Below are 25,745 nucleotides of genomic sequence, written 5' to 3'. Positions count from 1 at the left end.
AAGGCAAAAATGCCTTGTTCTTATATTCTTAAAGTGATCATCCTGTTAATATCCTTGTCATCATTAATGTGACTCATAGTAATGTTGAAAGTAGTAATACCATAGAGAAGGCCAGCAGCTCCTCATAAGAGACTTAACCTGCTCAGTTAGAAAAACCTATTTTATTTTCATGGGGGGTGAAGGGAGATGATGGTGATCTGAAACTGCTGATAGGGCTAAGAGAATCCTTGGTTTGAAGAAGAGACCTGGGGGGGGGTGGTCAGGCTTTTGTCCCTTCAGGCTTCTCTCCTGGCTACCTGATGTGCTGCTTTATTTATCACAGACCTCATTGCTTCTTGTACCCAGGCAGATATCTTTATTCAGCAGAGTAGCAAGAAGGGCGAGATAATTTTCTAAGGCATGATGTCTGCCAAAAGAGGCAGTGACTGCCTGCTGAGGTTGGCAAGGGCTATGCCAGGGCAGCCAGGGCTTCACAAGTCTGTGCATCACTGCATGAGGTACCTCCAGTAAACTATCCATGAGCAGCATTGGAGCTCCTGCCATGTGCCTTGTAATCTGCTAGGTGATACGGAAAAGTACCCAAAAAGCTCTGTGCTTCTTCATGAGAGAAGTCAGCCTAAGGCTGGATGCTCTGCTTGGGGATTGAATTATTGTTCATACTCAGAGGAGCCATGGAAACTGATGAATGCCTCCTTACTGATCAGTGTGCTGCAGAGGACATGGGTTTGGACCACAAGGCCCTTTCTGATTTGACCTCTTCCAGGGTCTCTGGTGTCATGTGCTACAATGTCCATTCCTACATCTTAGACTCTGACAAAGCCACAGTACATATTACTACTCACCAAGTATGGAAACACTGTCCTGTCTGTAACTGCTTATGGTGTTTCCCCTTTCCTAAATGTGTGTGTACTAACTAACTCATCCTGCATGACAAGATTATAACTTATGAATTCTCTTCTTTGTCTCCCTCCTGTCCCTTCCTTTCTGTCCCATAGGTAAGTGCCCAGTTGCTCCTGTCATAGTCTTTATCACATAGGTTCTGGCTTTTCTAAGGTCTCTACTGCTGGACTGTGAAATCCTCCAGGGCAGGGGTTATATTTTGTTCACTTATGTAAACTTTGTACATTCTGGAGGTAATAGGCGCTCGATAAATTATACTTTGTTTTTTTGAGAGGCAGGGAGAGAGATCTCCCATCCCATGGTTCACTTCCCAAATGCCTGCAATAGCTGGGGCTGGGGCCGGCCAGCCTGGGAGCCAGGAACTCAGTTCAGGTTTCTGTGTGGTGGCAGGAACCCACGTGAGCCATAACCTCTGTATCCCTATATCTATATTAACAGGAATCTGGAATTGGGAGTCAGAGCCAAGGCTTAAACTCAGGCACTCTATTGTGGGATGTGCATTTGTTTGTTTATTTGAAAGGCAGAATTACGGAGAGGCAGAGAGAGAGAGGTCTTCTATCTGCTGGTTCACTCTCTAGATGTCTGCAGTGGGCAGAGCTGCACTGATCCGAAGCCAGGAGCCTGGGCTTCTTCTGGGTCTCCCATGTGAGTACAGGGGCCCAAGCACATGGGCCCTCTTCTGCTGCTTTCCCAGGCCATAGCAGAGAGCTGGATTGGAAGTGGAGCAGCCGGGACTTAAACCAGCTCGCATACGGGAATCGACACTGCAGGCAGCGGCTTTACTCGCTACAACACAGCACCGGCCAGCCCGGGATGTGGTCATCTCAACTGGCATCTTAACCACTAGGCCAGTGCTTGTCCCTGGTTTTTTGATAAATTTGTGAATAACTCAGTCTTTTCGTGGTGGTAACTCCTCTATCTAGGAACCTGCAATAAGTTCTCTGTGGCATTTAAAACTCTGTAACCTCAGGGCAGGCATTTAACATAGATGTTGAGACTTCAATTAAGAGGGCTGATGTTGTGACCTAGTGGGTCACATGTGACACCAGCTGCCACATGTGACACCAGCATCCCATAAGGGTGCTGGTTTGTGTAATTGCTGCTCCAGTTCCAAATCCAGCTCCCTTCTAATTGCCTGGGAAAAGCGGTGGATAATGGCCAGATGTTTGGGCCATGCCACTCATGGGAGACCCAGATGAAGTTCCTGGCTTTGGCCTGGTCCAGTCCTAGCCATTGGGGCCACTTGGGGAGTGAACCAGCTCATGGAAGATCTCTTTGTTCCTGTCTCTCTCTCTTTCTCTGTAACTCTGACTTTCAGATAGATAGATAGATAGATAGATAGATAGATAGATAGATAAATAAATGTATGTTTTTAAAAAGACTCCAGTTAAGATGCCCACATTCCATTTCAAAGTGCCTGGCTGGCCTCAAGACGTGGTTTTGCTCCTGATACTGACTTTGCTAATGTGGACCCTAGGAGGTAACTGTGATAGCACCAGTAATTTGTTCCTGCCATCCTTATGGGAGACTTTGGTTGGTCTCCAGCCTGAGACTGTTGTGGTCATTGGGGTGTGAACCAGCAGATGGGGAGCATGCTCTGTGTGTGTCTGCCTCTTAAAAATAAAAATAACATAAATGTGAACTGAAGAAAAAGACTTTGAAATGCATAAACTAAAACACTAGTAAATAAGCATAGGAGACTATTCATCTTCACATATGCATAAAAACAACCACCAGGCACCAGGGTTTGTTTTTTCCCTGGTAATTTAACACCCCCCTAACACACACATACACATTATAATACATGATCTTGGTGAGGGTGCCGTGAAAGTGGTATTCATTGGAGCTAAATTGACAGTCTTTTTGGAAAGCAGGCAGTATATCTCAAAAGCCATAAATTCATACATCTTGGCCAGTAATCCTACTTTTGTGAATTTGTCATGTGGAAATAATCTGACATATAGAATAAACTTTCCCTCAGATGATGTTATTTATAATAATGAGAAATTGATAAAAGCCTAAATGATCATCATTCTAAACTGGGATAAATTCATGGAGAAAATCATGAGATATTAAAATGATAGTTATAAAGTTGATTCTTACTGAAAACTGTGCAGGAATGAGGACAGATGTTATACATAATAAATGTGTTATAATACTAATTGGAAAAATTAGGTTACAAAATTGAACGAATGATCTAGTGATATAAATCGAAGTTCAGTGCAGAAGAAAAAACGCTGAGAGGAAATAATACCAAGGTGCTAACCGTAGTTATATCATGTAGAGGGGTAGATGTTTAGGTGATTAGGTGCAAAATTTACCCAAAATATTGGTTATTATTTTAATATAATAAAACAAGCCTCTAAAGTTCAGTTTTACTAAAGGAATCATGTGGTCGTTTACTGTAGTGACTGTGGAGGATTAAAGAGTTGTATTAAGAATGGAAAAAGAGAGTAGCATTCTCAAAATATTTAGGAGGCCAGATCAGCAGGGCTGGGTAAGTGACTCAGTATGCAGGGGACGACTGTGTACCTAATAGAGAACTTTGGTTCTGGAAATTCAATGGCACATCCTAAGTCACACAGATAGTACATGATCTATACTGATTTCAACTTTTGTCTGTCTGCATCCAAAGTCCACGCCTTTTCTCTTGCAACTAAAATACCTCTTAGCAATTTTGGGAAAACTTTTTTTACATTAGCTATTGCAATGTAGAAGCTTGTTGAGTTCTTTTCTGAGGGGAAAAGGGGCCAGAAAGGTTGGTTAATTCTTTCTAAGACCATGACTGCGGAAGAAGACCAAAGACAGCACATCTGTGTATGTCCTGATCAGTTGAAGTGACCAGAAGTCCATCAGGCACTGGGTGTGTTAAGTCTGTCATCTTGAGGGTGTTGTTTTGCTAAGCTGTAGTGGTTCCTTAGTTGGCTTTTGTTTGATGGTAGTAACAGCAGAGCTCTTGAACTTAGGTATTCAAATAATAGCATATTGCATGCAAATGAACATTGTGCTCATCAAGCCAAGTTTATTAATAGGGCTACAGCTGTGAAGAGTGAGAGGTGTACGGTTGATAGCCTCTAATAAAGGATAGTGTCTAAGCTCCCTTAAAGGAAGAGGTCACCTGCGCCATACAGTTTCCCATTTTTTGTCCCATACTTTGCTTATTCAGGAAATGGTGGTTTTCATCTTGAATCTATGTTCTGGAGCATGATGACCATTCCTTCAGAAAAAACCCGCAGCACATAGACTTACTCTTTCTGTTATCTTGGGCTCTTCTGCAGTAGGGTTTACTTACCTTTTTTTTTTTTTTTTTTTTTTTTTGACAGGCAGAGTGGACAGTGAGAGAGAGAGACAGAGAGAAAGGTCTTCCTTTGCTGTTGGTTCACCCTCCAATGGCCGCCACGGCCGGCGCACCGCGCTGATCCGATGGCAGGAGCCAGGTACTTCTCCTGGTCACCCATGGGGTGCAGGGCCCAAGCACTTGGGCTATCCTCCACTGCACTCCCGGGCCACAGCAGAGAGCTAGCCTGGAGGAGGGGCAACCGGTATAGAATCCGGTGCCCCGACCGGGACTAGAACCCAGTGTGCCGGCGCCTCAAGGTGGAGGATTAGCCTAGTGAGCCACAGCACCGGCCGGGTTTACTTACTTATAAAGTAAGTGTGACCTATAACCACTGAGAGGTTTATTGAGTATGGATTTGGTAGCCTTAATTCATGAAAGGGTTTTAAGCCTCATTGTAGGATGTGGACTTGGTTCTTGGTGGTGGGAAGCCTCTGAAGGGTTAAACAGGAAGTGGCAGGAGCCTACCTGCTCTGTCATACAATTGGCAGATGCTTAGTAATTTTCGTGGAGTGAAATATTGTTACCAGAGAGACAAAGGCAAAGTGGCAGTGACTGTGGTGTCATTTTCAGTGGTTCTCTTAGAGCCACAAACATCGGACTGTGGGTTGAGGCTTAGAGCTCCATGTATGTTTGGACCACACCCTGGAGAGAGAGGTCAGCTTTGCATCCTTAACTGTCTGGATCTGGGAAATGAAAAAAATATATGCATATATATGCCCCTGCGTATGATGTCTGCATGATCGAGCCTTTGTTTAACTGGGAGTGACAGGCTGTCATTTGGTGTTTCCAAGGAGAAAGATTGTTGAAATGAGGAAATATTGATTCCGTATGAAAAGATTTTACCTGCCCTTAATACCTGAGGGGCACAGCACTTGGTCGCAATGCCAAGTTGTATACCATGTAGCCCCTGCTTCCAGCAGATTGGTTTCCTGCCTGGGTATGTCTCTTTAGAGACAGCTGCTGCTGTCCATCTGGAATGTTCCTGTCTACATTTATGTAGCATGTCTCAGGTGACAGACCAGGGTATTTCTCTTCACCCGTACAGCAACATATGCTGCAAGTGGGTAACGCAGGGATTTTTATTACCATTTCACAGATATGGAAACTTGAACTTCAGAGAAGTGAAAGGCCTTCCCAGGGTCACACAGCTAGTGTAGGTAGGACTCAAGCCCCAGGACTCCACAGGCAAAAAGAATATCCAAGGCTAATAAGCCCCCTTTACCATTGTAACTTACAGATAGGCCTGTCATGGGGGAAAGGGTGGGTTGGATTAGGCCTCCCTCTTTGTGTTTCTTAGAGAATCCCTTACTTCCTGTAATACGTGCTGGAGATGGAGACATGTGCACTGCCATGGCACAGTCTTCTACGGCCTTACTCAGAATAGATTGGCCACAGACTGTGGCAGAGGTCCAAGTTTGAGCTATCATCTGCTGCCTCCAAGGATGTACATTAGCAGGAAGTTGGAGTTGGAAGCAGAACCAGGACTTGAACCCAGGTACTCCAATATGGGATGTGCGTGTGCCAAGTGGTGTCTAACTACTGCACCAAATGCCTACCCTGACATTTTTGTTTTAGAAATTCCTCTGGACCACATTCCATGCCTCTTGCGTGGGAATAAAGATTCAGGCTTTGGCTCTTGCTGGATGGCAGGTTACTCACAGCAAGTTGTACCCTTCTTTACACTGTATCATATGACCCACTCAGCTCTGGGTAGTGCTAAAAGATAACTACTACATAAGCTCAGTTTGAGAGAAAGAAGTTTTCTATACTGAGAGAAGTTGGCATGCACCTGGAAGAGTCCCAGCCAGTTAGACTCTTCAGTGTACAGTAAGCAGTATTGGGGAATGAATCTGGTGTCCGTCTTGCCCTCAGCCCCCAGATGGAGAGAGAAGCAGGTGTGTAAACAATCGTGATAAAAGGCTGAAAATTAGAAACACTAGAAGTAAAGTTAATCTGTTCCTTCCCCCTGGTTGGTTTCTTCGTGTCCTCAAGTGCAGGGGGAGAGGGTCTGGTAGGGTCTAGAAGTACCAGCCTCTTGAGGAATATGCTCTCTTCTCAGACCACCAGGCCCCAGCAGATTGTCCAGTTTCCATTAAACCTAGATCATCTTCCCTTACAGGATACAGCATGACCTAGGGCAGATGACCATGATAAATCACCTCCAGGAGACATCACCCTTGGCCTACCTACCCTTTTCTCTTTTGAGAGAAAGGACTTGAACCTTGAGAGAGAAAAGGGGAAAAATGAAGATAGTTTTTGAAAATTAACCCTATAACAAGGTCTAAAAGATTCTTTATTTTTGGAAAAAAAAATCATTTTCTTCACTCTGATTTCATAGAGGTTGACACAGGGTTAGGTGAGAGAGGCTCAGAGCTGTGCTAACTCAAAGTATCGCTTATTGAATGACTGCCAGTCTGCAAAATGTTGCTGGGACATCGTAAGTATAGAAATGGAGACTGAGTCATTAGAAACTTGGGCAGTAATATGACATTTTTATGTATTTTACAAATGTATCTGTCTATAATGGATTGGAAGTTAAACAAAAGGAAATAAACAAAAACCAGTCCTTCACCACAAATAGTTTTGGGAAGTGCTGGCTAAGTTAGTTTGACAGACTGAAAAAGTCATCTTGTCTGTAGAATGAGATTAATAAAGCCTTCCTCAGAGAGTTGCTTTGGGGATTACTTGGTGGCAAATGGTACCTTGGATACTTATGTGTGCCTGCCACTGTGCGTTGTCATCTGTAGGATTACTCCCCACCACAGCTCTGAAGGGAGCTTTACTGTCCCAAGACTTTGGGTAGGTTATGGGTCTTACCAGAAGTCACACATGTAAGTAGGTGGGATTTGCATGGTTATTTTGCCATTTTTACATAAAAGACCTGGCATGCAGAAGGCTGAAGGCTCCCCTAGCACTCTACTTTCTCTGTGTCACTGGAGCTGGGGATCTGCCTTTTTTTTTTTTTTTTTTTAAGGTTTTAAAATTTTTCATTTGAAAGGAAGAGCACCAGAGAAGAGCATATCCATCTGCTGGTTCACGCCCCAGATGCCCCACAGTAGCAAGGCTGTTCCAGACCAAAGGCCAGAACTGAATCTGGATCTCATGTGTGTATCCAGGACCTAGATACTTTAGCCATCATCTGCTGCCTCCCGGAATGTTCGTCTGCAGGAAGCTGGATAGCAGGCCGAGTAGCTGGGACTGGAACCCGGGCTCTCTGATGTGGGGTGCGGCAATCTTAACCAGTGTCTTAATTACTGTGCCAGATTCCTGCCCCAAGGTCTGTTCTCTTACCAGTGACCCTAATTTACTTTGTGACCTTGAGCAAATCACTTTCTCTGGATTTTTAATTTTCTCATCTGCCCGCAGTGGCAGAGGGACTGTCTGTCATCCCTCTTTGTTTCCACAGCATCTAGCTAGACAGTAGACAGGGCCTAGCATGCTGTGGGCACTCCGTGTCGAAGCCTTGATTACATTAGAGTATCTCTGAAGGTCCTGTCAGTCTCCTGTCTCTGAACATGCTGGGTCCTGCATCCTCTGCCCTCCCTGCCGAGTGTCATATTCCCCACCCCGTCTGCCTAGTAGCACAACCTGACTTCCTGACTGTGTAGGCAGTCTGGATTCTGGCTACTCTGAGGCAGTCACATGGTACTCATGTTTTTATCAGTCCATTCAGTGTATCTAGGATAAGCCACCAAGCGTAACACAAAGTTCAGAGATGGAAAGGGCCAGTTTGGTCAGAAAAACGTTCCATTCCATTCCTACCAAGTAGAGCCTGGGCCTAGGCAGTCCTGCCAGGAGCCCTGCCAGGCCTGAGTAATGGCCTCAGCCTTAAGCAGGGTTTTCCATGAACTCCATCGGGGCCTCCAGTAATTGGAACATGGCACCTTCCGACTTATAATGAATAGCAGAACGAGAGGGGCATTTGTCACTGCCTGACTTCCCTGTGGGAAAGAGGCTCATAAGTCACAGCTGACAAACCCTTTGATGACTTTTAAACTTCATTTACAGAAAAGAATAGCTATAATCAACCAACAGCAAGCAGTGACTAATCTTGCCACATTATCACTGTGTGGAGCCAGCTCCTTAAAGTGTGAGAAGGGGGAGGGAACCATCCCCCAGGCTCACATCAAGTGCTGATTGGGTCTTGGACTTAAGAGTATGCTCTGGGGCCCCAGGTGCAGTGGCATAGTGGGTAAAGCTGCTGCCTGCAGTGTCAGCTGCTGCCTACAGGGCGCTGGTTCGAGTCTCAGCTCCTCCATTTCTGATCCAGTTCTCTGCTGTGGCCTGGGAAAGCAGTAGAAGATGGCCCAAGTCCTTGGGCCCCTGCATCCACATGGGGAACCCAGATGAAGCTCCTGGCCATTGTATTCATTTGGGGAGTGAACCAGCGGATGTAAGATCCCTCCCTCCCTCTGCCTCTGCCTCTGCCTCTGCCTCTGCCTCTGCCTCTGCCTCTGCCTTAGCAGGGCCCATAAGTTTGTGCATGAAGGGTCAGATAGTGTCAGAAGGTCCAGGAAGAAGCTGACCTCCAGGTACTTAGAGGGCATGTCCAGCATTGAAGCTGTTCTGGGTCAAGGTTAAGAGGATCAGGTTTCACAGGTTGATGCCAGCTCTGCCATTTTCCTGTTTTGAGTAGGACTAAACACCAAGCTTTGGTGTCCTCATCTGTGAAATGGTCACAACAGATTATCATCTCCCTTCACAGAAGGCTTAGTTCAGACCCTGGCATATAGTGAGTGCTCAACACACATTGGTGATGATTATCATGATCACAGCTTTAGCCCTGGAACTTTTTCTTTATTTAAATGGCCAGTTAGTTTAAAGACCCAAGGTCTTGTGGCACATCAGGAGCAAAGCCAGGGTTATTGTTCCTGTGGGATGGAAGGTCAGTGAGAGCAATCTGGTGGAGTGGGAAAAGTATAAGCTATAGAATAGACACACTTGGGGTCTTTTGGACCTAATTATTCCATTTTATGTGGCTGTGGACAGATTACTTAGGGCTCTGAGCATCAGTTTCTTCATCTGTAGAGTGAAGATGATACTAGGCTATGATCAGGATTATGGGAAATCATGTTGGTTAAGCTTCTACGTTCATACAGAGTGCCAGGTACAGAGTTGCTTCATATTGTGTACCTTTTAGTGTTCTTCCTCAAGACAAGAATAATTATGCATCTATCAGGAAATAAAACAGCAATGAAGACACTCTCCAACTTCAGGCTTGTTTCCAGCTAAACTTGAAGGAGAAAGGGTAGATTAAGGGTAGGTTTGAAGAAACACATTTTATACAGTTGTTCCTATACTTCCTTCTTCCAGGCATAGTGTTGTCTTGGGTCACCACCCAGGAAGTGGAGATTCATTGTAACCATTTTCCCTTTTGGTAGAGCCCTCTGTGATGTTCCCGCCCCTTCTCTGATCTTTCAGATGCTTTGCTTATGTTGTTCTGGGGCAGCAGATCCCATTACATGACATCCGTGATTTGTTAATCCGTACCTGGTCCATAGTTAGTTCAGTGTTTGAATATTTATTGTTAGTTGGATAGGAAAGTATTTGGGTGACGTCTTGGCAAAATCAGAGGTTTATAGTCATTTGTAAGTTCCTAATTCTGATTTAGCGTTGGAATTTGTAGGCCCAAGATTGCCATCTATGTACCCCTTGTTATATTTCCTGTGAAGGAGCACTTGTCACAGAAGCCAAGCTTCAGCCTGAAGACATAACCAAGAGTAGAGTTAATATAAAACAAGCAAGGAAGGTAGGGAATACAGCCAGCCCACACTGTAGGGAGAAATGACGGAGATGTAGCTGTGCCTTCTGCTTCTATTTTGGGTATCTCATTAAGGCCTACCAGATACTGATACCAGTGTTAAAATATAGGCCCAGGGGCCTCATGGTAAAGTTGGTGGTAGAGTGACTCTCAGCAAGGTCTGGAACCTTTCCTGGTCAGGGTTCCTTCTCCCAGCCTCACACAGTAGTGGCTTGACAGGTATGGAGAGAAACTTTATGAAGTTTCTAGGTTTGGTTCCAGAAACTGGGACAAGGGAGAGAGTATGTATAGACTTCCTACCTCTGACCCCAGTTTTCTTAGGTAGATGTGGAACACAGGAACATGGCGTGGGTAAGGGTCATTAGGGCTGGAGGTGGAAGACCTTGAATGCCACACTGGAATCATATGCTTTCATAGGACATTTGGGTTATTCACTTTGTTCATTAAATACCTCCTGGTGCCAGCTGTTGTACTAGGTACTTTATGTATAGACTCTATGTATAGACTCCTGGTATAATTCCTGTTTTGCAGTTGAGGAACCAGCCCCAGCAAGGTTAAGACACATGGCTGGCCGGCGCCGTGGCTCAATAGGCTAATCCTCCGCCTTGCGGTGCCGGCACACCGGGTTCTAGTCCTGGTTGGGGCGCCGGATTCTGTTCTGGTTGCCCCTCTTCCTGTCCAGCTCTCTGCTGTGGCCCGGGAAGGCAGTGGAGCCCGGGAAGGCAGTGGAGGATGGCCCAAGTGCTTGGGCCCTGCACCCACATGGGAGACCAGGAGAAGCACCTGGCTCCTGGCTGCGGATCAGCGCAATGCACTGGCCGCCGCACGCTGGCTGTGGTGGCCATTGGAGGGTGAACCAATGGCAAAAAGGAAGACCTTTCTCTCTCTCTCTCTCTCTCTCTCTCTGTCCACTCTGCCTGTCCCCCCCCCCCCCCAAAAAAAAAAAAGACACATGGCCAAAGTTATAGGTGCCAAGTAATAGGGCTAGGACTGGAGCCAAGTCCTGTCTGACTCTAGAGCCTTGTTGTTTTGCTGCTTTATCTGCATTTTCCTTTTGTTATTAGGAAAAAGTGAGCAGGTTCCTGGAGAGATGACTTTCTAAAAAACAAGTGGACCTGGGAGGGCTCGCTCTGCTTCCCAGCAGCTCCAGGATGCCAGCATGGAGGAAGACACTCAGCAGAAGGGTGTTGCATGAGTGAGAGGGGTAGGAACTAGGTAATACTAGAAATGGGTGTGATCCTATATCCTTTGACAGTATGTTACAGGTGCAGTAGAGCACTTTCACATTGATTAGCCTGTTTGATTCTTGGATCAGTTCTGAAAGGTAATAAGGGAATGGATGATTTCTGTTTTCAGAATAAGGAAGATAATGCCCAGAGAGATTCCATCACTTGTTGAGGGTCCCATGATGAAAATGGAACCAAGGCCAAGCCTTCTGGACCTGTGGCATGGATCCCCTACACTTCCACCTGTCCAGGAGTGCCAGGTGTGGCATGCTGAGAGCTGGGGTTTCTCATGGGATTTACGATGGTCAGGAACTAAAGAGCACTCCTTGGGAAATTAACTCCTTCTGACCAGCAGTGATCATTTGGGCAATGCTAATGAGCTGAGTCCTGGTAAGTTTAATGAGATTAATAGATATTGTGTCATCCCTGGCTGTCTGGTAACCAGGAGCCTCTTGACCAGGGAGGCCCTGGACTCTGATCAGTATAATTGCTTGACTTTTCTCCAGAAATAGACTCTCCATCATTGACAGCTATTTTTCTTTCTTTAAAGATTTATTTTATTTATTTGAAAGGGAGAGTTACAGAGCAAGGGAGAGATACCTAGAAAAAGATCTTTCATCCACTTATTCACTTCCCAAATGGCTGCAACAGCTGGGGCTGGGCCAGGCTTAAGCCAGGAGCCTTTTCTACGTCTCTCATGAGGGTGCAGGGGCCCAAGGGTTTGGGCCATCTTCCTGTTTTCCCAGGCATATTAGCAGGGAGTTGAATTGTAGGTGAAGCACTCAGACTTGAACCAGTGTGCACTGCAGGCAGTGGCTTAACCTGCTAGGCCACAGTACTGGTCCATATCCATTTTTCTTAAAACCGCATAGGCTATCTAACAGGAGAGGGGTGGGGACAGGCTGCTGTGACCCCATTCATTCCCACACAGGAGAGTAAGGCCAGAGGCGTCCAGCAGGACTGCCAGAAACTAAGGCTCTGGATAGCACTTGGGGGTCAAGACCCAGAGTGGCTTCTCCTTTGAAACAGTCATTTCAAGAGGAAGGGGTTCAGTGCTGAGGAGAATTTAGTTAGAGTGGGCACGAGAGATGAGCCAAAGACTAGGCTCTATCCGATAGGATCGGGAGCAGTCAGATTTAGGCTGATGTTGAGAAAGTGGCATGTAGAATGTCAAATAAGGAGCCTGGATTCAGGTCCCCTAGCTGCTACTCTTAGCAGCTAACTGACTTTTTCTTCTTTTTTAATTTATTTGACAGGTATAGTTATAGACAGTGAGAGAAGAGAGAGAGAGGGAGGGAGGGAGGGAGGGGTCTTCTTTCTGCTGGTTCACTCCCCAAAAATATGGAATGCTTCAAGAATTTGCGTGTCATCCTTGCGCAGGGGCCATGCTAATCTTCTCTGTATCATTCCAATTTTAGTGTATGTGCTGCCAAAGCGAGCACCAGCTAGCTGACTTTAAATACATCATTTATCTTTCCCCGTCTTCAGCTTTTTTTCTCCATCAATAAAGTGGTACCAACAATGTCCAGGTAAAGGCTGTTAACTTAGTCTGTTCGGACCGCCGTAACAATTCCATAAACTTGATGGTTCATAAACAAGGAAAGTGTGTTTCTCACAGTCCTGGAGGCAAAGGTCAAAATCAAGGAATAGGCAAATCTGGTGTCTGCTGAGGACCACCTGCTGGTTCCTGGCCGGCTCCGTCCTGACAGGTTAGAAGCAGAGCTGCTCTCTGTGCCTGCTTTTAGAAGGTACTAAACCTGTTGCTAAGGACTCTGCCCTCACGACCTAAGCATTTCCTCAAGGCCCCGCGTCCAGATACTCTGATGCTGGGATTAGGTTTCAACATGGGAACTTGGGTATGTGGGGGAGGCTGGACATGTTTGCACCGTAGTGCAAACGCAGTACAAAAACAGAGTGCAGTATAAACTGGCTTTGTTCACTAACATCCCGTCCAAAGAGGAGGAACTGCAAGGGCGCGTGCAAGCGGGCTGTGTAGCTGACTCAGGATAACAGCACTGCCGGCTCTCTGTGCGGAAGCAGTCTTGCCCCTGCGGATTCTTCACCGAGTTAAATAGAACCGGGGGTTCCAGTTCTGGCTTGGCTCTGTTAACCAGTTACTTTGTCACTGTGAGTTTGTCAGAGCTTCCCTATCTGAACTGCAGGGCTCTTTTGAGGATTAGTAAGGCCAAATGTGTGAAGTCGCCTGGTTTTTTTTTTTGTTTTTTTTTTTTTGTTTTTAAATAGAGCCTGGGCTCTTTTTGTTTGTTTGTTTGTTTGACAGAGATATAGATAGAGAGAAAGAGAGAAAGGTCTGCCTCCCGTTGGTTCACCCCCAAAATGGCCGCTATGGCTGGCACTGCACCGATCTGAAGCCAGGAGCCAGGTGCTTCCTCCTGGTCTCCCATGCGGGTGCAGAGGCCCAAGGACTTGGGCCATCCTCCACTGCCCTCCTGGGCCACAGCAGAGAGCTGGACAGGAACAGGAACAACCAGGACTAGAACCCGGCGCCCATATGGGATGCCGGTGCCACAGGCAGAGGATTAACCAAGTGAGCCATGGCGTCGGCCCCCAAGTCCTCCTGATTTTAGAATCGGAGGCTGTTCCTACTGGGGTGGCTCTCCAGGGGTCTCATTTACCTAAAGGTCAGGAACAGAGGTATCTTCCAGAGCTTCTCTACCTCTGTAAAGCCTTGCCACTTTTCTAGACGTTCAGGCTTGGCTCCATAGTTTCCATCTGAAATGTTTCAACTGGAATTTCTTCTTACTAGCCTGGAGAAGCAAGCCATTCCATTGAGCTGTAAATTGTATCCCCAGTGGACTCTGCTTTTGTGCAGGTAGAGACACGGACCCTTTCCTGGGAACTAGTCCCTGGTTTTCCCAGACAGTATTGTTTTGAGATGCTGTGCCCGCCTCCAGCTCCTCATTGTTTTGGGGGACTGTCTGTTAATAGCCCCCTGCTAATCTGATGTTGCAGAAGTTTAAAGGAGCAAAATTGGTTCTGTTCTCCCTCCCTTTTCCCCACCAGCAAGAACAATCCCTCTATGCACATCTCTGCTTGCTGCAAGGTACGGGGCCCCTGGGGGCTGCAGATACCTTGCTCTCAGTTACACAGCTAATCTGTGAGGCAGAGCTGGGGTGGGAATAGCTTCCTTAGTACTTTCTCCCTAACATTTGTGTAGCACTTTCTGTGCCCCAGGCTTTGTCAGATCTGCCTCTCACATTTTCAGGACAGATTAAGTACAAATGGCCATCAATGTACTGTACGTATACCGTATGTTGAAATATTTTTCTATTTTTTAAAGATTTGTTTATTTTTTTGAAAGCCAGAGTTACACAGAGAAGGAAAGGCAGAGAAGGAGAGAGGTCTTCCATCCGCTGGTTCACTGCCCAACTGGTTGAAACGGCTGGAGATGCACCAATCTGAAGCCAGGAGTCAGGAGCTTCCTCTGGGTCTCCCATGTGGGTGCAGGGGCCCAAGGACTTGGGCCATTTTCTACTGCTTTCCCAGGCCATAACAGAGAGCTCGATTGGAAGTGGAGCAGCCGGGATTTGAACTGGTGCCTCTATGGGGTGCCAGCACTGCGGGTGGCGGCTCTACATACTACACCACAGCACCGGCCCCCAGTGTTGAAATATTTGACAGTTACAGGTGAAGCTGACTTTGTGATGCTCTTAACCTGGACGATCATGTCTGACTTTAGAGTTCTTGACTTGCTGTGTGTGAGTCTTTATCTGAACTTGGCAGTTCCTAGTCTGGTCCACCTCCTTGTCATTCCCCTCCTGCCAACTCCACTGCTTACTTTGAGGAGCCCCGAGGGCTCACTCAGACCTTTCCACACTCCACATACTCCCCTCTTCTTGGGCCTAAGGCATCTACACAGCTGCAACAGAGAAGGCTGGTGAGGGGCTGTTTGGACAAGGAGTTGATGAGCTGGGCTGGGCACCTAGAGCCTGCTGAGGTGGGCGTTTCTCCTTGTCTCAGAGCAGCCACATGCATATACCGTCCGCGTCTCCTGACCTTTGTGTGACATGGCTTCTGGCTGTCTCTCCTTGGTGTCTTACAAAATGTGCTTAATCCAACTTTGACCCTCATCTACAATGGGTCTACAAATGGCAGTGTTAGTAAAACAGGGAAGTGTTTATGGTCACAGTAATTTCAGTGCTTCTCACTTTGCAAAGTCCAGAATATGCACTGTACCAAACCCCAAGTGATGCGAGGAAAGGCTGATTAGGGCCAAGCCTTAAGACTCTGCTCATCTGCCAAGGCATGAGTGCTGATCTGTCTGCAGGACCCAGCTCAGATGCTCAGCTACTGCTTCCCGCAGTGGTGTTGGCGGTTCCTGGCAGAGGACTGAGGGAATTCTCAACTGTCGCGTGCCTGCTAGGTCAGCGGCAGAGCCAGCAGTCATCAGCGAGTCTCTGAGTCATCATCCTTCTCTTCCTATCTCGCACCCCAGCTAAGTGGCCAAAGCAGGGAACATCTCCCTGGGCCAAAACATCAAAGCTTTGAGCTGAGCCACACGAGAGTCAGCTGATGCCCACACAGGAGCCTATAAACCTCTACTCCTGTAAGGTGCGTGAGGAATTAACTCTTGTCATCCAGGTAGGAGGGGACTCTCGGAACTGTGAAGAATGGGGTAAAGAGGGGGACCAACACCCACCGAGCATTTCCTGCTGCGTTAGGTGTTTCTGGGAGTAAGAGTAACCTAAGTAAATGTTAATAATTTGATACAAAGGTGAATTGAGTAACAAGTCCATCCCTTCCAAGTCAGTTCCCCTTTCCTTTAGCGGGGTGTGCACCCAACCCAGGTGTATCCATGGAGCTCACTAGAAAAACCCAGGAGCAATTTCTTCTCCAGAATCACATTCCTAGGTCTCACCTATGATTTCCTAGTAAACAGTGCCACCTGCTGGTTAGAATCTGCCACCTTCAAGGCTGGGAGGTTTTAGCCAAAAAGCAAGATTTTTCCATCTTATATCGTCTAAGTCACTGAAAAGAACTATGGTCTACCCGAAATATGAGTGTTTTTATACGTGTTGCTTGGTGTCTTTATCACCTTCTGACATGGATATTGAGATAGAAGTGTTCTAAAAGGGAGTTATGTCCTCCTATGCCAATAAATAGAAGACTGGGCCAGGGGGTATAAATGTGTAACTCCAGGCCTTTCCTACTGAAATTGAGCCTCCTCCTTCCTTGTTCTCTGGAGCCTGTCCCAGTAGGGGCAGGAGAGATGTGTACAGCCTTATGGGACACAGACATTCCAGAATATAGAGTGAAGAGTGGGTGCAGTCTCATCTCTGAGCCAAACAACAAAATGTTGAGTGTTAAGTAATTCAAATTAATTCTCAGATAAACATGCCGACTTATAGTGGTATTTAAATTGGCTGTAGCTCTGGGAAGCAGAGTGATTACATTGAAAATGAAAGGGGGTTTGGGACTGACTGACCTGGGTTAACACCCATTACTGGCCAGTTAATGAAATTGTCCATCTCAGTTTTTAGTAAAATATGAGTAACAATGGTAGTGTTCACTCGGAGGATCTTGCAAGTATTCACTGTTGTATTCACTGAGCCCACAGGGAGTGCCCCATGAGGCTTCTTGAAGCACAGCTTTTTCAGGATGACTGGTACCAATAGGCCTGTGACTGCCCGCGTCTGGGCCAGGCTGAGTGGCTTTCAAATGATGCTGTGGTTCCAGAGCGCGCATTCATGCAGGGACCCTGTGAATGTGCTGTGGTTCTACTTGGAAGGACCAGAAGAAAAGCTCAGGGTGATCTTCAGATTGAATCCTGAAAGGGGCAACAATTGAGATAGCGTTAGAGAAGGGGTGGGCTTCCAAGAGTTGGAGTCGAGCAGACCAGAGTTTGAATCCAGCCCTGTCGTTCACTAGCATTGTGACCTCTCTGAAGTGTGAGATTCCTCCCTTAAAACATGGCTCTGCCTAACCACGTGAGTACCAGATGAGGACACATATGTCAGATACACAGCACCTGGCAGTGGGGTTAGCAACCCGTAAGTTGCAGCTCTAGGTATTATAACAAGAAAACAAGATGTGGAAGTGGGGAGCTAGATGGTTCTAAGGTGTGCATGAGAAAGAGTGTGAGGCGCAATGCAGGATGTGGGCCGTGGGCAACCCTGGGCCCAGCTTCAGAGAGGCGTGCACTCTCTCTCCAGGTGGCCGCCATGTCCTTGAAGATACAGACCAGCAATGTAACCAACAAGAACGATCCCAAGTCCATCAACTCTCGGGTCTTCATTGGAAACCTCAACACAGCTTTGGTGAATAAGTCAGATGTGGAGACCATCTTTTCCAAGTACGGCCGTGTGGCCGGCTGTTCTGTGCACAAGGGCTATGCCTTTGTCCAGTATGCCAACGAGCGCCATGCCCGGGCAGCTGTGCTGGGAGAGAACGGGCGGGTGCTGGCTGGACAGACCCTGGGTAAGTGAAATCTCTTTTCTCCCATCTTTTACTATTTGGTCTCCTGTCAGCGCCCTTCTTTAGTCCCTCAGCCCCCACCACTGCTTTGACCCTCTGTAACTAGTTAGAAGTTCCACTGGTTACAGACTAAGTAGTTGTCAACTTGCTGTCTGTAGGGGGATTTTTAGTAGCCCTTGGGAAATTGCTTTTGTCTTGTTCCTGCTTTCTCAGTGTTTCTTCATGACAAGCTTTCTGGTTCCAGTTTTAGTCTAGACTCACCAGAGAAAGGGAACAGGGTGTTCTGGCACAGCCTGTTAACACTGGGCAGCAGGTGCCTAGGTTAGAGCCCTTTCTGAGAGCCAGGAGCATGGGCTGGGAGCATAGGACAAAGCTTTGGTGTTACACACGTGGTGTGACCATGCAGTGCTTGTGTATGTGTGTTTGAGAAGGGATATCCTTGAGGTATATGGATGTGACTGAGGTGTGGGCAAGTACCTTTGTTATGTATAGGTGTGGGATGTGTGTGTGTGTCAGTGTGTTTGAGTATATAAACAGGTATCCGTGTATTCATTCACTACGTATTTATTTAGATCTTATTGTGTACTAAGTTAAGGCATAAAGATGTTTCATAGAATGTCCTAGTGAATGTGCATTAGTTTATTTGTATATGGGCAGTTACATATATGATGTTGGAGCCAAGACCAGTGTACTTAAGAGTTCATGTTACCCGTGTGTATGATATTCTTGACATGTGAACATGTGTGAAGGTGTGTGTGTGATGTCAGGGTTTTGGTCTAATGTATGAAAAGCTTTACTGGTCACATCAGAACCATGTGTACATCATGTGAGCATGTGAATCGCCTTGTGTGTGTGCCCTGAGGGTGATGCGTGCAGACGAACCTCTGTCGTGCCAGCATTCCGACTCTGCCTCTTCCCTCCATGCAGACATCAACATGGCTGGAGAGCCCAAGCCCAACAGACCCAAGGGGCTAAAGAGAGCAGCGCCTGCCATTTACAGGTGGGGTGCCCTGTCTGTCCGTGTGTGGGCGTGGGAGGGCCCTCATTCCAGGCGGGGGATAAATGCTGGTGGTGACAGGGTGCTGAACCTAGAACTTGGGGACACATTTGGAGATGAGGGCCTGTGGAGAGTGGGCTGAGTGGCCATCCCTAAGCTCTGGCCCTCTCCGCTTTGTTTCCCCAGTGGCTACAACTTTGACTATGATTACTACCGGGACGACTTCTACGACAGGTGAGCGGGGAGGGGCGTGCCCAGGCATGAAACAGCCAAGCTGGAAGGGTCCTGAGAGATTGCACGTGCCATGCAGCCCACTCATTCCTCCAAATGGCAAGCGAAGCCCAGAGGGGTGGACAGGCATTTGCCCAAGGTTGCTGTGCAAGTCAGTGGCGAGGCTGGGCCTGGGATGTAGTGCCACAGGTGCCTAGCACAGGGCCACTGTCCACACTGCCTCCTGCTCCAGCCACCCTTCCTCCTCCCAGTCCTGAGGTCATAGTCGAGGGGACTGTGTAGCCATGGAGCACATCACCATAGCCAGTTGGAATACAGAATGATTTAGCACTGGCTGCTGGGCGCTGGAGTCCTCATGCTTCCGCTTTCCAGTCTTATCACCTCTGTGAGGTGCCCAGCCAGCTGGAAGGAATCCAGAGCTTATATTTATAACCAAAGGAGCAGCAGCCATTTGGAGGTCTGAATTAGTCCCTGGAGGGCTGTGGACTTTGCCTCCTTTACTCCCACGCCTATCCAGACCCAGCCTTGAGGCTGTGGGTTCCCAGTCTCTTGGCATCGGCCCGCATTCTTCCTCCCTGCCTCTCTCCCTCTCACTCAGCGCGCTCCCGGCAGCCCAGGAAGAACAGAAGTTCTCTGAGCCCGCTTTTTCTCACCTGTGAATGGTTTTAGGTGACAGTGTGGTCGAGTGGAAAGTGCCTTTGCCTGGGAGTTAGAAAACCTGAGTGCTGATCCCAGCTCTGCCACAAAATGGGTTATGTGACTTTGGGCAAATCCCCTTCCCAGTGTATAATGGGCTTGCACCAAGTGATCTCTCGGGGTTCCTCCAGCTCTGAGATTCTGTGGTTCAGTGATTCTGACCAAGGCCAGAGCCGCCCCCTCCCCTTGGGAGCAGAAATGCAGGATCTGGGATTGGATCCATTCCCAGAGACTTTCTGTCTCCAGCCATCACTCCCCAGGGCAGGGGCTCCTGAAGAAAGGAGTGCTGGGGATTGGGACATGGACTTACCCAGTGAAAGTGGTTCTCCCAGCCTCAGCGTACCCCCAAGGCTGCGGTTCCCTGCAGAAAGATGGTGGCAGCAGATAGGCAAGAGCCCCGGATGTAGCCTACTGAGTTGCTGCCTGTTCAGCTTGAAAAGAACCCCTCCTGGAGAGGGCTGGGTGATGGCCTTGGGGGCAACATACCATCTGGGAACCCTGGAGTCTGACCAGAGTGGGCCAGCCTTAAAATGCTGCTGGGTCCCCGCCTCTATCTCTGAAGCAGAGCTACAAGAGTGGGGTGATCAAGGAAGGGGCTTAGGGCGTGGCCTTGTGTCTCTGGGGTTGTGGGCTCCTGAAGTGTTTAACCATGTCCTCGTGCTGTACCCTCCCAGTGGATGTGAGGAGACAGTGGATTTGGGTAGCCGTCCTCGTGAGGCTCAGGGATCGGCCCTCGCGCCCTCCCTGTCTCCTGCCAGCGGCAGTTTGTGCTCTGAGGAGATGCGCGGACTCTGAGTGGAGACTTGGGGCCAGCCAGCTCCTGTGACCGGGCAGGCCTGCGTGTCCCACTGACCTCAGGAAGCTGCTTGCCGGGGCTGTTTCAGGCGCTTCTCTGTTGAGAGGGGTAGAACCACTGTGACCTCCTGCTTCTCCTGCCCCTAACAGTCCTGGCTGGTAAGGAGAGGTGTTTTTAGTGAGGATCCCAGCAGCCATCAGGGTCCAGGGCAGGCAGAAGTGTATGCACCTCCCAGCCCCTCACCAGCCACACCAGCTGCAGTGCCCCCCCGGGCCACAGGCCACGCCGGCAGCTCCTGACCCATTTGCCCTCACAGGCTCTTCGACTACCGGGGCCGCCTATCACCAGTGCCAGTGCCCAGGGCAGTCCCGGTGAAGCGACCCCGGGTCACAGTCCCTTTGGTCCGGCGTGTCAAAACTACCATACCTGTGAAGCTCTTTGCTCGCTCCACAGCCATCACCACCAGCTCAGTCAAGATCAAGTGTGAGTGACTGACTATATCATCTTCATACATAATTTGTGTTTTTATCATTAGCAAAATAATGGAATCAACTTTTTTTACGTTGGAAAATAGATAAAGGAACAAATCTCCCACAGTTCTGCAGCTTTAACACAACCAAGTGAGTATCTCCATGCATGTCCTAAGTGGAAAAGGCTGACATTTGAGAAGAAGGGGCCTGGGTTGGGCACAGAGTCCAGTGCTGTGACGTGGAGCCCTGTGAGGAGATGGAAGGGCAAGGACAGGGCTGCACAGGCCCCTCTTTCACATTCACTGCGGTGTCCGCACCACAGTCAGCACCCAGGAAGTGTGATTGCGGAAGATCCACATTTACCTGCCTTACAAGACAGACCCTGCTGTGGAACAGAAGCAGCGCCACATCTGCTTCTCGGGTGCCTACATGCAGAGGAGCACCCACCCACCTGCACTGCCGCCCTTCCCAGTCCATTTCAGAGCTGACAGGACTGGGGAAAAGACAGCCAGGTTCAGAAGTGCAGGCTGGTCACCGGGGATGGCCTTGTGCAAGTTTTCAGCAGGAGGCCTTTTCCTTGGCCAGGGAAAGAACCGAAAAATAGTAGCCTTTCTGGCTGACAGAATGGGGCTGGGTTTTGTGTTGACAACAGCCTTGTCCCCCTCTACTCCCAGTAAAGAGCAGTGAGCTACAGACCATCAAGACAGAGTTGACGCAGATCAAGTCCAATATCGATGCCCTGCTGGGCCGCTTGGAGCAGATTGCTGAGGAGCAGAAGGCCAACCCAGGTCAGCCTCTGAGGGTCCTCACCCAGCTCAGTGACTAGGAACGTGGGGCAGAGCAAAGGGGAGCACCGTGCACGGGGGAGGGTGGGGCCTGGGGTGGCCTCTAATCCCAGGAACCCTGCAGATCCCAGCCCACCTGGACCTACCATGCTGAGGCCAGCTTCCGCCAAGGTGCCACCCTGCGCTGCTGCCCCAGTCTGAGTTCCAGTGCCCCTCATCCAACCCTTCCTCCTCAAGGTGGCAAGAAGAAGGGCGACAGCAGCAGTGGCGGCGGCAGTGGCAGTGGTGGCGGCAGTGGCAGTGGTGGCGGCAGTGGCGGTGGCCGTGGCAGCGGCAGTAATAGTGGCGGCGGCAGTAGTGGTGGTGGTGGTGGTGGTGGTGGCGGCGGCGGTGGCAGCCAGCCACCAGCCCCCCAGGAGGACGTGACTTCTGAGGCAGGCACGCCCCAGGGAGGAGCCCAGCCTCGTGATGATGGCGATGAGGAGGGACTGCTGACGCACAGTGAGGAGGAGCTGGTGAGGACCCCTCGAGGGCGTGGAAGGGGGGGGCGGGGAGGCTTCACCGGTTGGCCTCCTGAGGAGCTTCCCTCCCTCCTTCCCAGGGCTGCTGGTCCTGTGGGGAAAGGGAAGAGAGGTGGGGGGAGTCCTCTATTTCAGAAGTCCACACCCAAGCTCAGGCCCCCTGTGGCCTCTGCTGTCCACATGGGTTGGCGGAGGGGAGAGCAGCCTGGAAGGTTGCCTGGAGAAGGCACAGTGAGCCGCGGCCGCTCAGGGGTGAAGCAGGCTGGAGAGCTCCCTGTCTCACTGGCTGCGAGCTGACACTGAGGGCGGGAGGCCAGCCCGGGGCTGTGCTTCCTGTCAGTGCCACCCATGTCCTTCATGAACTCTGGCTGAGCAGCAGATCCTGCAGTCGAATTCTCTAATCTCATTTAACCCTCAGAACAACCCTGTTCTGTGCAAAGGATTCCCGTCCCCGCATTTTACCCTGTACAGACATGGAGGCTCACAGGGACTGAGTGGCTTGCTCAGGGTCTCCTAACTGGTAAAGTCGCGCCAAGCTTGAAACCCAGACCTTTTCCCCGAGCCTGGAGCTTCTCCTTTTTACCACTGCTGGGGCCCAGTGTGAGGACAGATGGGCTCCTGTCTGTGACACGGAGGGTCCTCCTGCCTAGCCTGGGGCACAGTCGTGTCTATGAAGGCCCTGCCAAAAGACTTTGATGCCCCAGAGATGGGAACTCATCCATCTACGAAGCTCTCAGGCCTGCTCTAATTCAGAAATGTGGCCCCTGCTGGTCCTAGAACTCCCTTGACTGCCTGTTTCTTTCCTCTGGAGCCCTCAGGGTCCCAGACCAGCCTCGTTGGTTGATCCCACAGTCATTCCCCTTGCTGTCCCTCCCTCTTTCTGACTGCATCCTGCAGCTGCACTCCGGGCCACAGGGTCTTTCTGCGCAGGTAGCCCTGGACAGGACTCAGAGCCCTCCGTGAGTGATGTGCGGTCCCTTCTTGCCTCCTCCCTCTAGGAGCACAGCCAGGACACAGATGCAGAGGAAGGGGCCTTGCAGTAAGCAGGTACGAGCCGGGTCCTTGTGGGCGGAGGGTGGGGACGCGGTGGAGATTGGACAGGAAGTATCGTGAAGCAGACCAGGTAGGGGAGTGCTAGCGCTGTGCCCAGGAGTGAAGGCCCCTCTGTATCCAGGCATCCTGCCGTACCCCTCTGTGGAGGGCTTGGCAGGCTGAGGAATTAGATCCCTTGTCTGGGCTGGCCAGGCCCACCCAGCCAGCACCCCTTCAGTACTCTGAGTGCTGCCCCCTGTCTCCACCCTGAGGAGCTGCTAATCTATTGGAGAAAAAACAGAACTGTTTGCAGCCAGTGTGAGGCCAGCCTGGGGGTGGGAGAGGCGTATGGCTGAGCCTGCTTGCAGTTGCCAGCAAAGCAGGGCGTGCCGAGGGAGTTCTCCCAGCAGAAGCACAGTGGCCGGGGTGTGGAAGGCCAGCAGCCTCTTGGTTGTAGTCCCAGCTCTGGTGGAGAGGAAGGAAAGGGTGCTGACTGTGAAGGGTCTCAGGGGCCAGAACCTGATCCTGTGTGGCAGGAGCTGTGGCTGCTCTGAGGTCACTGGACTGTGATGCTAGGACAGTGGGAGCCGAGGTACTGAGGGGCGGGGAGACGCTGTGGCTGCCACAGGATCCCAGGGTGGTGATTGCGGAGCCCGGATGTGAACCCAGCGGTACGTGGCCTCGGAGCTCACTCTGGCTGCTGTCCGCCATCCTGCTGCGCTGCTGCAGCCAAGAGGAAAGGCAGGCTTAGGCAGAGGAAGGCCTCCAAGACTGATGCTCCCAGAGGACTGTCCTAACCCATGGCGCCGTCGTGGGTGCCCACCAGCGAGGGCTTGCAGCACGTGTAACTTGAGAGCCTTCCACACGGGCAGTTTTCCCTCTTGGAACATCGTTGTTTGGGAGACTGTTTTACCCCATGAAGCTGGTTCACAAGTGAGGTGTGTAGAGGCTCAAGGAGGGGGTGAGACTTGCCCAAAGTTAGCTGACCAGGAAGCTCTGAAGCCAGAGTGCAGGTGCCTCTGTCGGCAGCATTGTTAGAGCCTTTCTTCCCACCAAGGCACCAGGGTCAGGGAGACGCAAATCACAGCGATAGGAAGCAGCCATCTCACCTCAGTTATAACGGCTGTATCAGGAAGACGAAACACAGGAGCGGGCGTGGTGGCACAGGTGAAGCTTCTGTGTTGCCAGCATCCCATGTCAGTGCCAGGTGCTCTGCTTCCAATCTCCCTTCCTGCCAGTGTGCTTGGGAAGGCAGCTACAGATGAGCCAGGATGACCCGAGGCTTCTGCTACCCATGTGGGAGACCAGGATGGAGTTCCTGGCAGCTGGCTTTGGCCTGGTCAGGCCCTGGCTGTTGTAGAGTTTTTGGGGAGTGAACCAGCAGGTGGAAGACTCTCTCTCTCTCTCTCTCTCTCTCTGCTTTTCAAATAAATGTTTTTTTAAAGATAATGGATCTCAGAACAGTGATCAGTAAAGATCGGGAAGGGTGGGGGAAAGGTGGTAGAGGAATGTTGGATAACAGATAACCAAACACAGAAAGAAGGCACAAGTTCTAGTGTTTGCGGCACAGTGGGTGTTACATGCTGTACAAAGACCAGGAGCAAAGGAGCTGGAAGGCCCTACCACAGATGAGACAGAAAGGCTAGTTGTCTGTTTTGATTGGTTTACACTGTGTGTATTTGTTGAAGTATTGCTGTGTACCCCATAAAAATACAAGTATTAATTAAAAAAATTTTTTTAAATAAGGGAAAAAAAGAATAAAACAAGAAAGTACCAGTCTCTTCCTCTCAGCCTTAGTCTCTTTGTCTTTCTCTTTTCCAGTCTGATGGAACAATGGCTACCAGCAGAAATAGGGCATCGCTGGCCCAGGCCTCAAGCCAGGCACCCGTCCCTGGATGCTAACCCCAGCGGGTACCAGAGGAGAGCTGGGCAGGCACCTCCTCCCCACACACACCCCAGCCAGTGCCACATCCTCTGCAGGTGGAGTTCCTGGCCTGCCCCTTCCCTGTGCACCCTCCTATCTGCACTGCCCAGGCCAGAGGGTGGAGCACAGAAGTTTCCCCGTACTCTGTCCCCCCTCCCCAGGACACTCCTAGGCATGGGGGTTTTCTATAGGTTTGGAGGTGGGGGGAGCCACAGGGAGGGGACTCTGACAATAAAGAGACTGGATCCCAACCTACCATGAGACAGGATGGTTTGTGTTTTCTCACGAAGGCCTCCTGGCCTTCCTAGCCCCTTGGAAGGCTGGTCTGCTGTCCCCCTTCTGTTCCTCTGTCTAGGATCCCGACTACTGACCCATCTGGGCTGTTTCTCCTGCTAACGTGGCCAGGCGGACTGTTGGTGAGGGTAGGATGTGCCCGGGCCCTCCAGTGCACTCTTGGTCACCCAGTGGTAGGTCGAGGCCTCATCTCTTTGCCCTGCTCCTCATTGAGCCTGATCTTCCGCAGCTCGGAAAACAGTGATAACATTCTCTGTTGCCTTCACCTCCTTGGGCCTGTTGTAGGACAAGTGTTTCTTGGCTTGGACTTGGTCCTCGCTAGCGTCTTCATCCTTGG

General features: G+C 49.6%; 1 protein-coding gene and 1 non-coding gene across 24 annotated transcripts in view; one reads left to right on the top strand and one right to left on the bottom strand.

The window, feature by feature from the left end:
- The window catches only part of RALY (RALY heterogeneous nuclear ribonucleoprotein), an 87,620-nt gene extending 62,251 nt beyond the window's left edge, over positions 1-25,369 (top strand). For 6 of the 23 annotated variants that reach the window (XM_008256093.5, XM_089308099.1, XM_089308100.1 and 3 more), the window contains 9 exons: positions 11,358-11,487; positions 17,401-17,665; positions 18,590-18,662; positions 18,846-18,893; positions 20,699-20,865; positions 21,527-21,640; positions 21,875-22,152; positions 23,157-23,205; positions 25,012-25,369. In XM_008256093.5, the coding sequence (XP_008254315.3) occupies positions 11,371-11,487; positions 17,401-17,665; positions 18,590-18,662; positions 18,846-18,893; positions 20,699-20,865; positions 21,527-21,640; positions 21,875-22,152; positions 23,157-23,201 (1,107 nt within the window). In that variant the 5' untranslated portion in view covers positions 11,358-11,370 and the 3' untranslated portion in view covers positions 23,202-23,205; positions 25,012-25,369. Of the gene's footprint in view, positions 1-11,065; positions 11,217-11,357; positions 11,488-11,513; positions 11,618-17,400; positions 17,666-18,589; positions 18,663-18,845; positions 18,894-20,698; positions 20,866-21,526; positions 21,641-21,874; positions 22,153-23,156; positions 23,206-25,011 lie in introns of those variants that run through there. The other 17 variants (XM_008256099.5, XM_008256096.5, XM_070051942.2 and 14 more) reach the window with 6 other exon arrangements.
- Positions 12,563-12,669, bottom strand: LOC127491275 (U6 spliceosomal RNA). Its single transcript, XR_007919846.1, has one exon. It is a non-coding gene; the product is annotated as a U6 spliceosomal RNA (small nuclear RNA).
- Positions 25,370-25,745: the final 376 nt, after the last annotated feature.

Source organism: Oryctolagus cuniculus, chromosome 11, assembly GCF_051225735.1.
Source record: "Oryctolagus cuniculus isolate XC-2025 breed Fujian yellow rabbit chromosome 11, ASM5122573v1, whole genome shotgun sequence".
Lineage (NCBI taxonomy): Eukaryota > Metazoa > Chordata > Mammalia > Lagomorpha > Leporidae > Oryctolagus > Oryctolagus cuniculus.
Note: the sequence above shows the minus strand (reverse complement) of the source record. Positions and strands in the feature narration are given on the sequence as shown.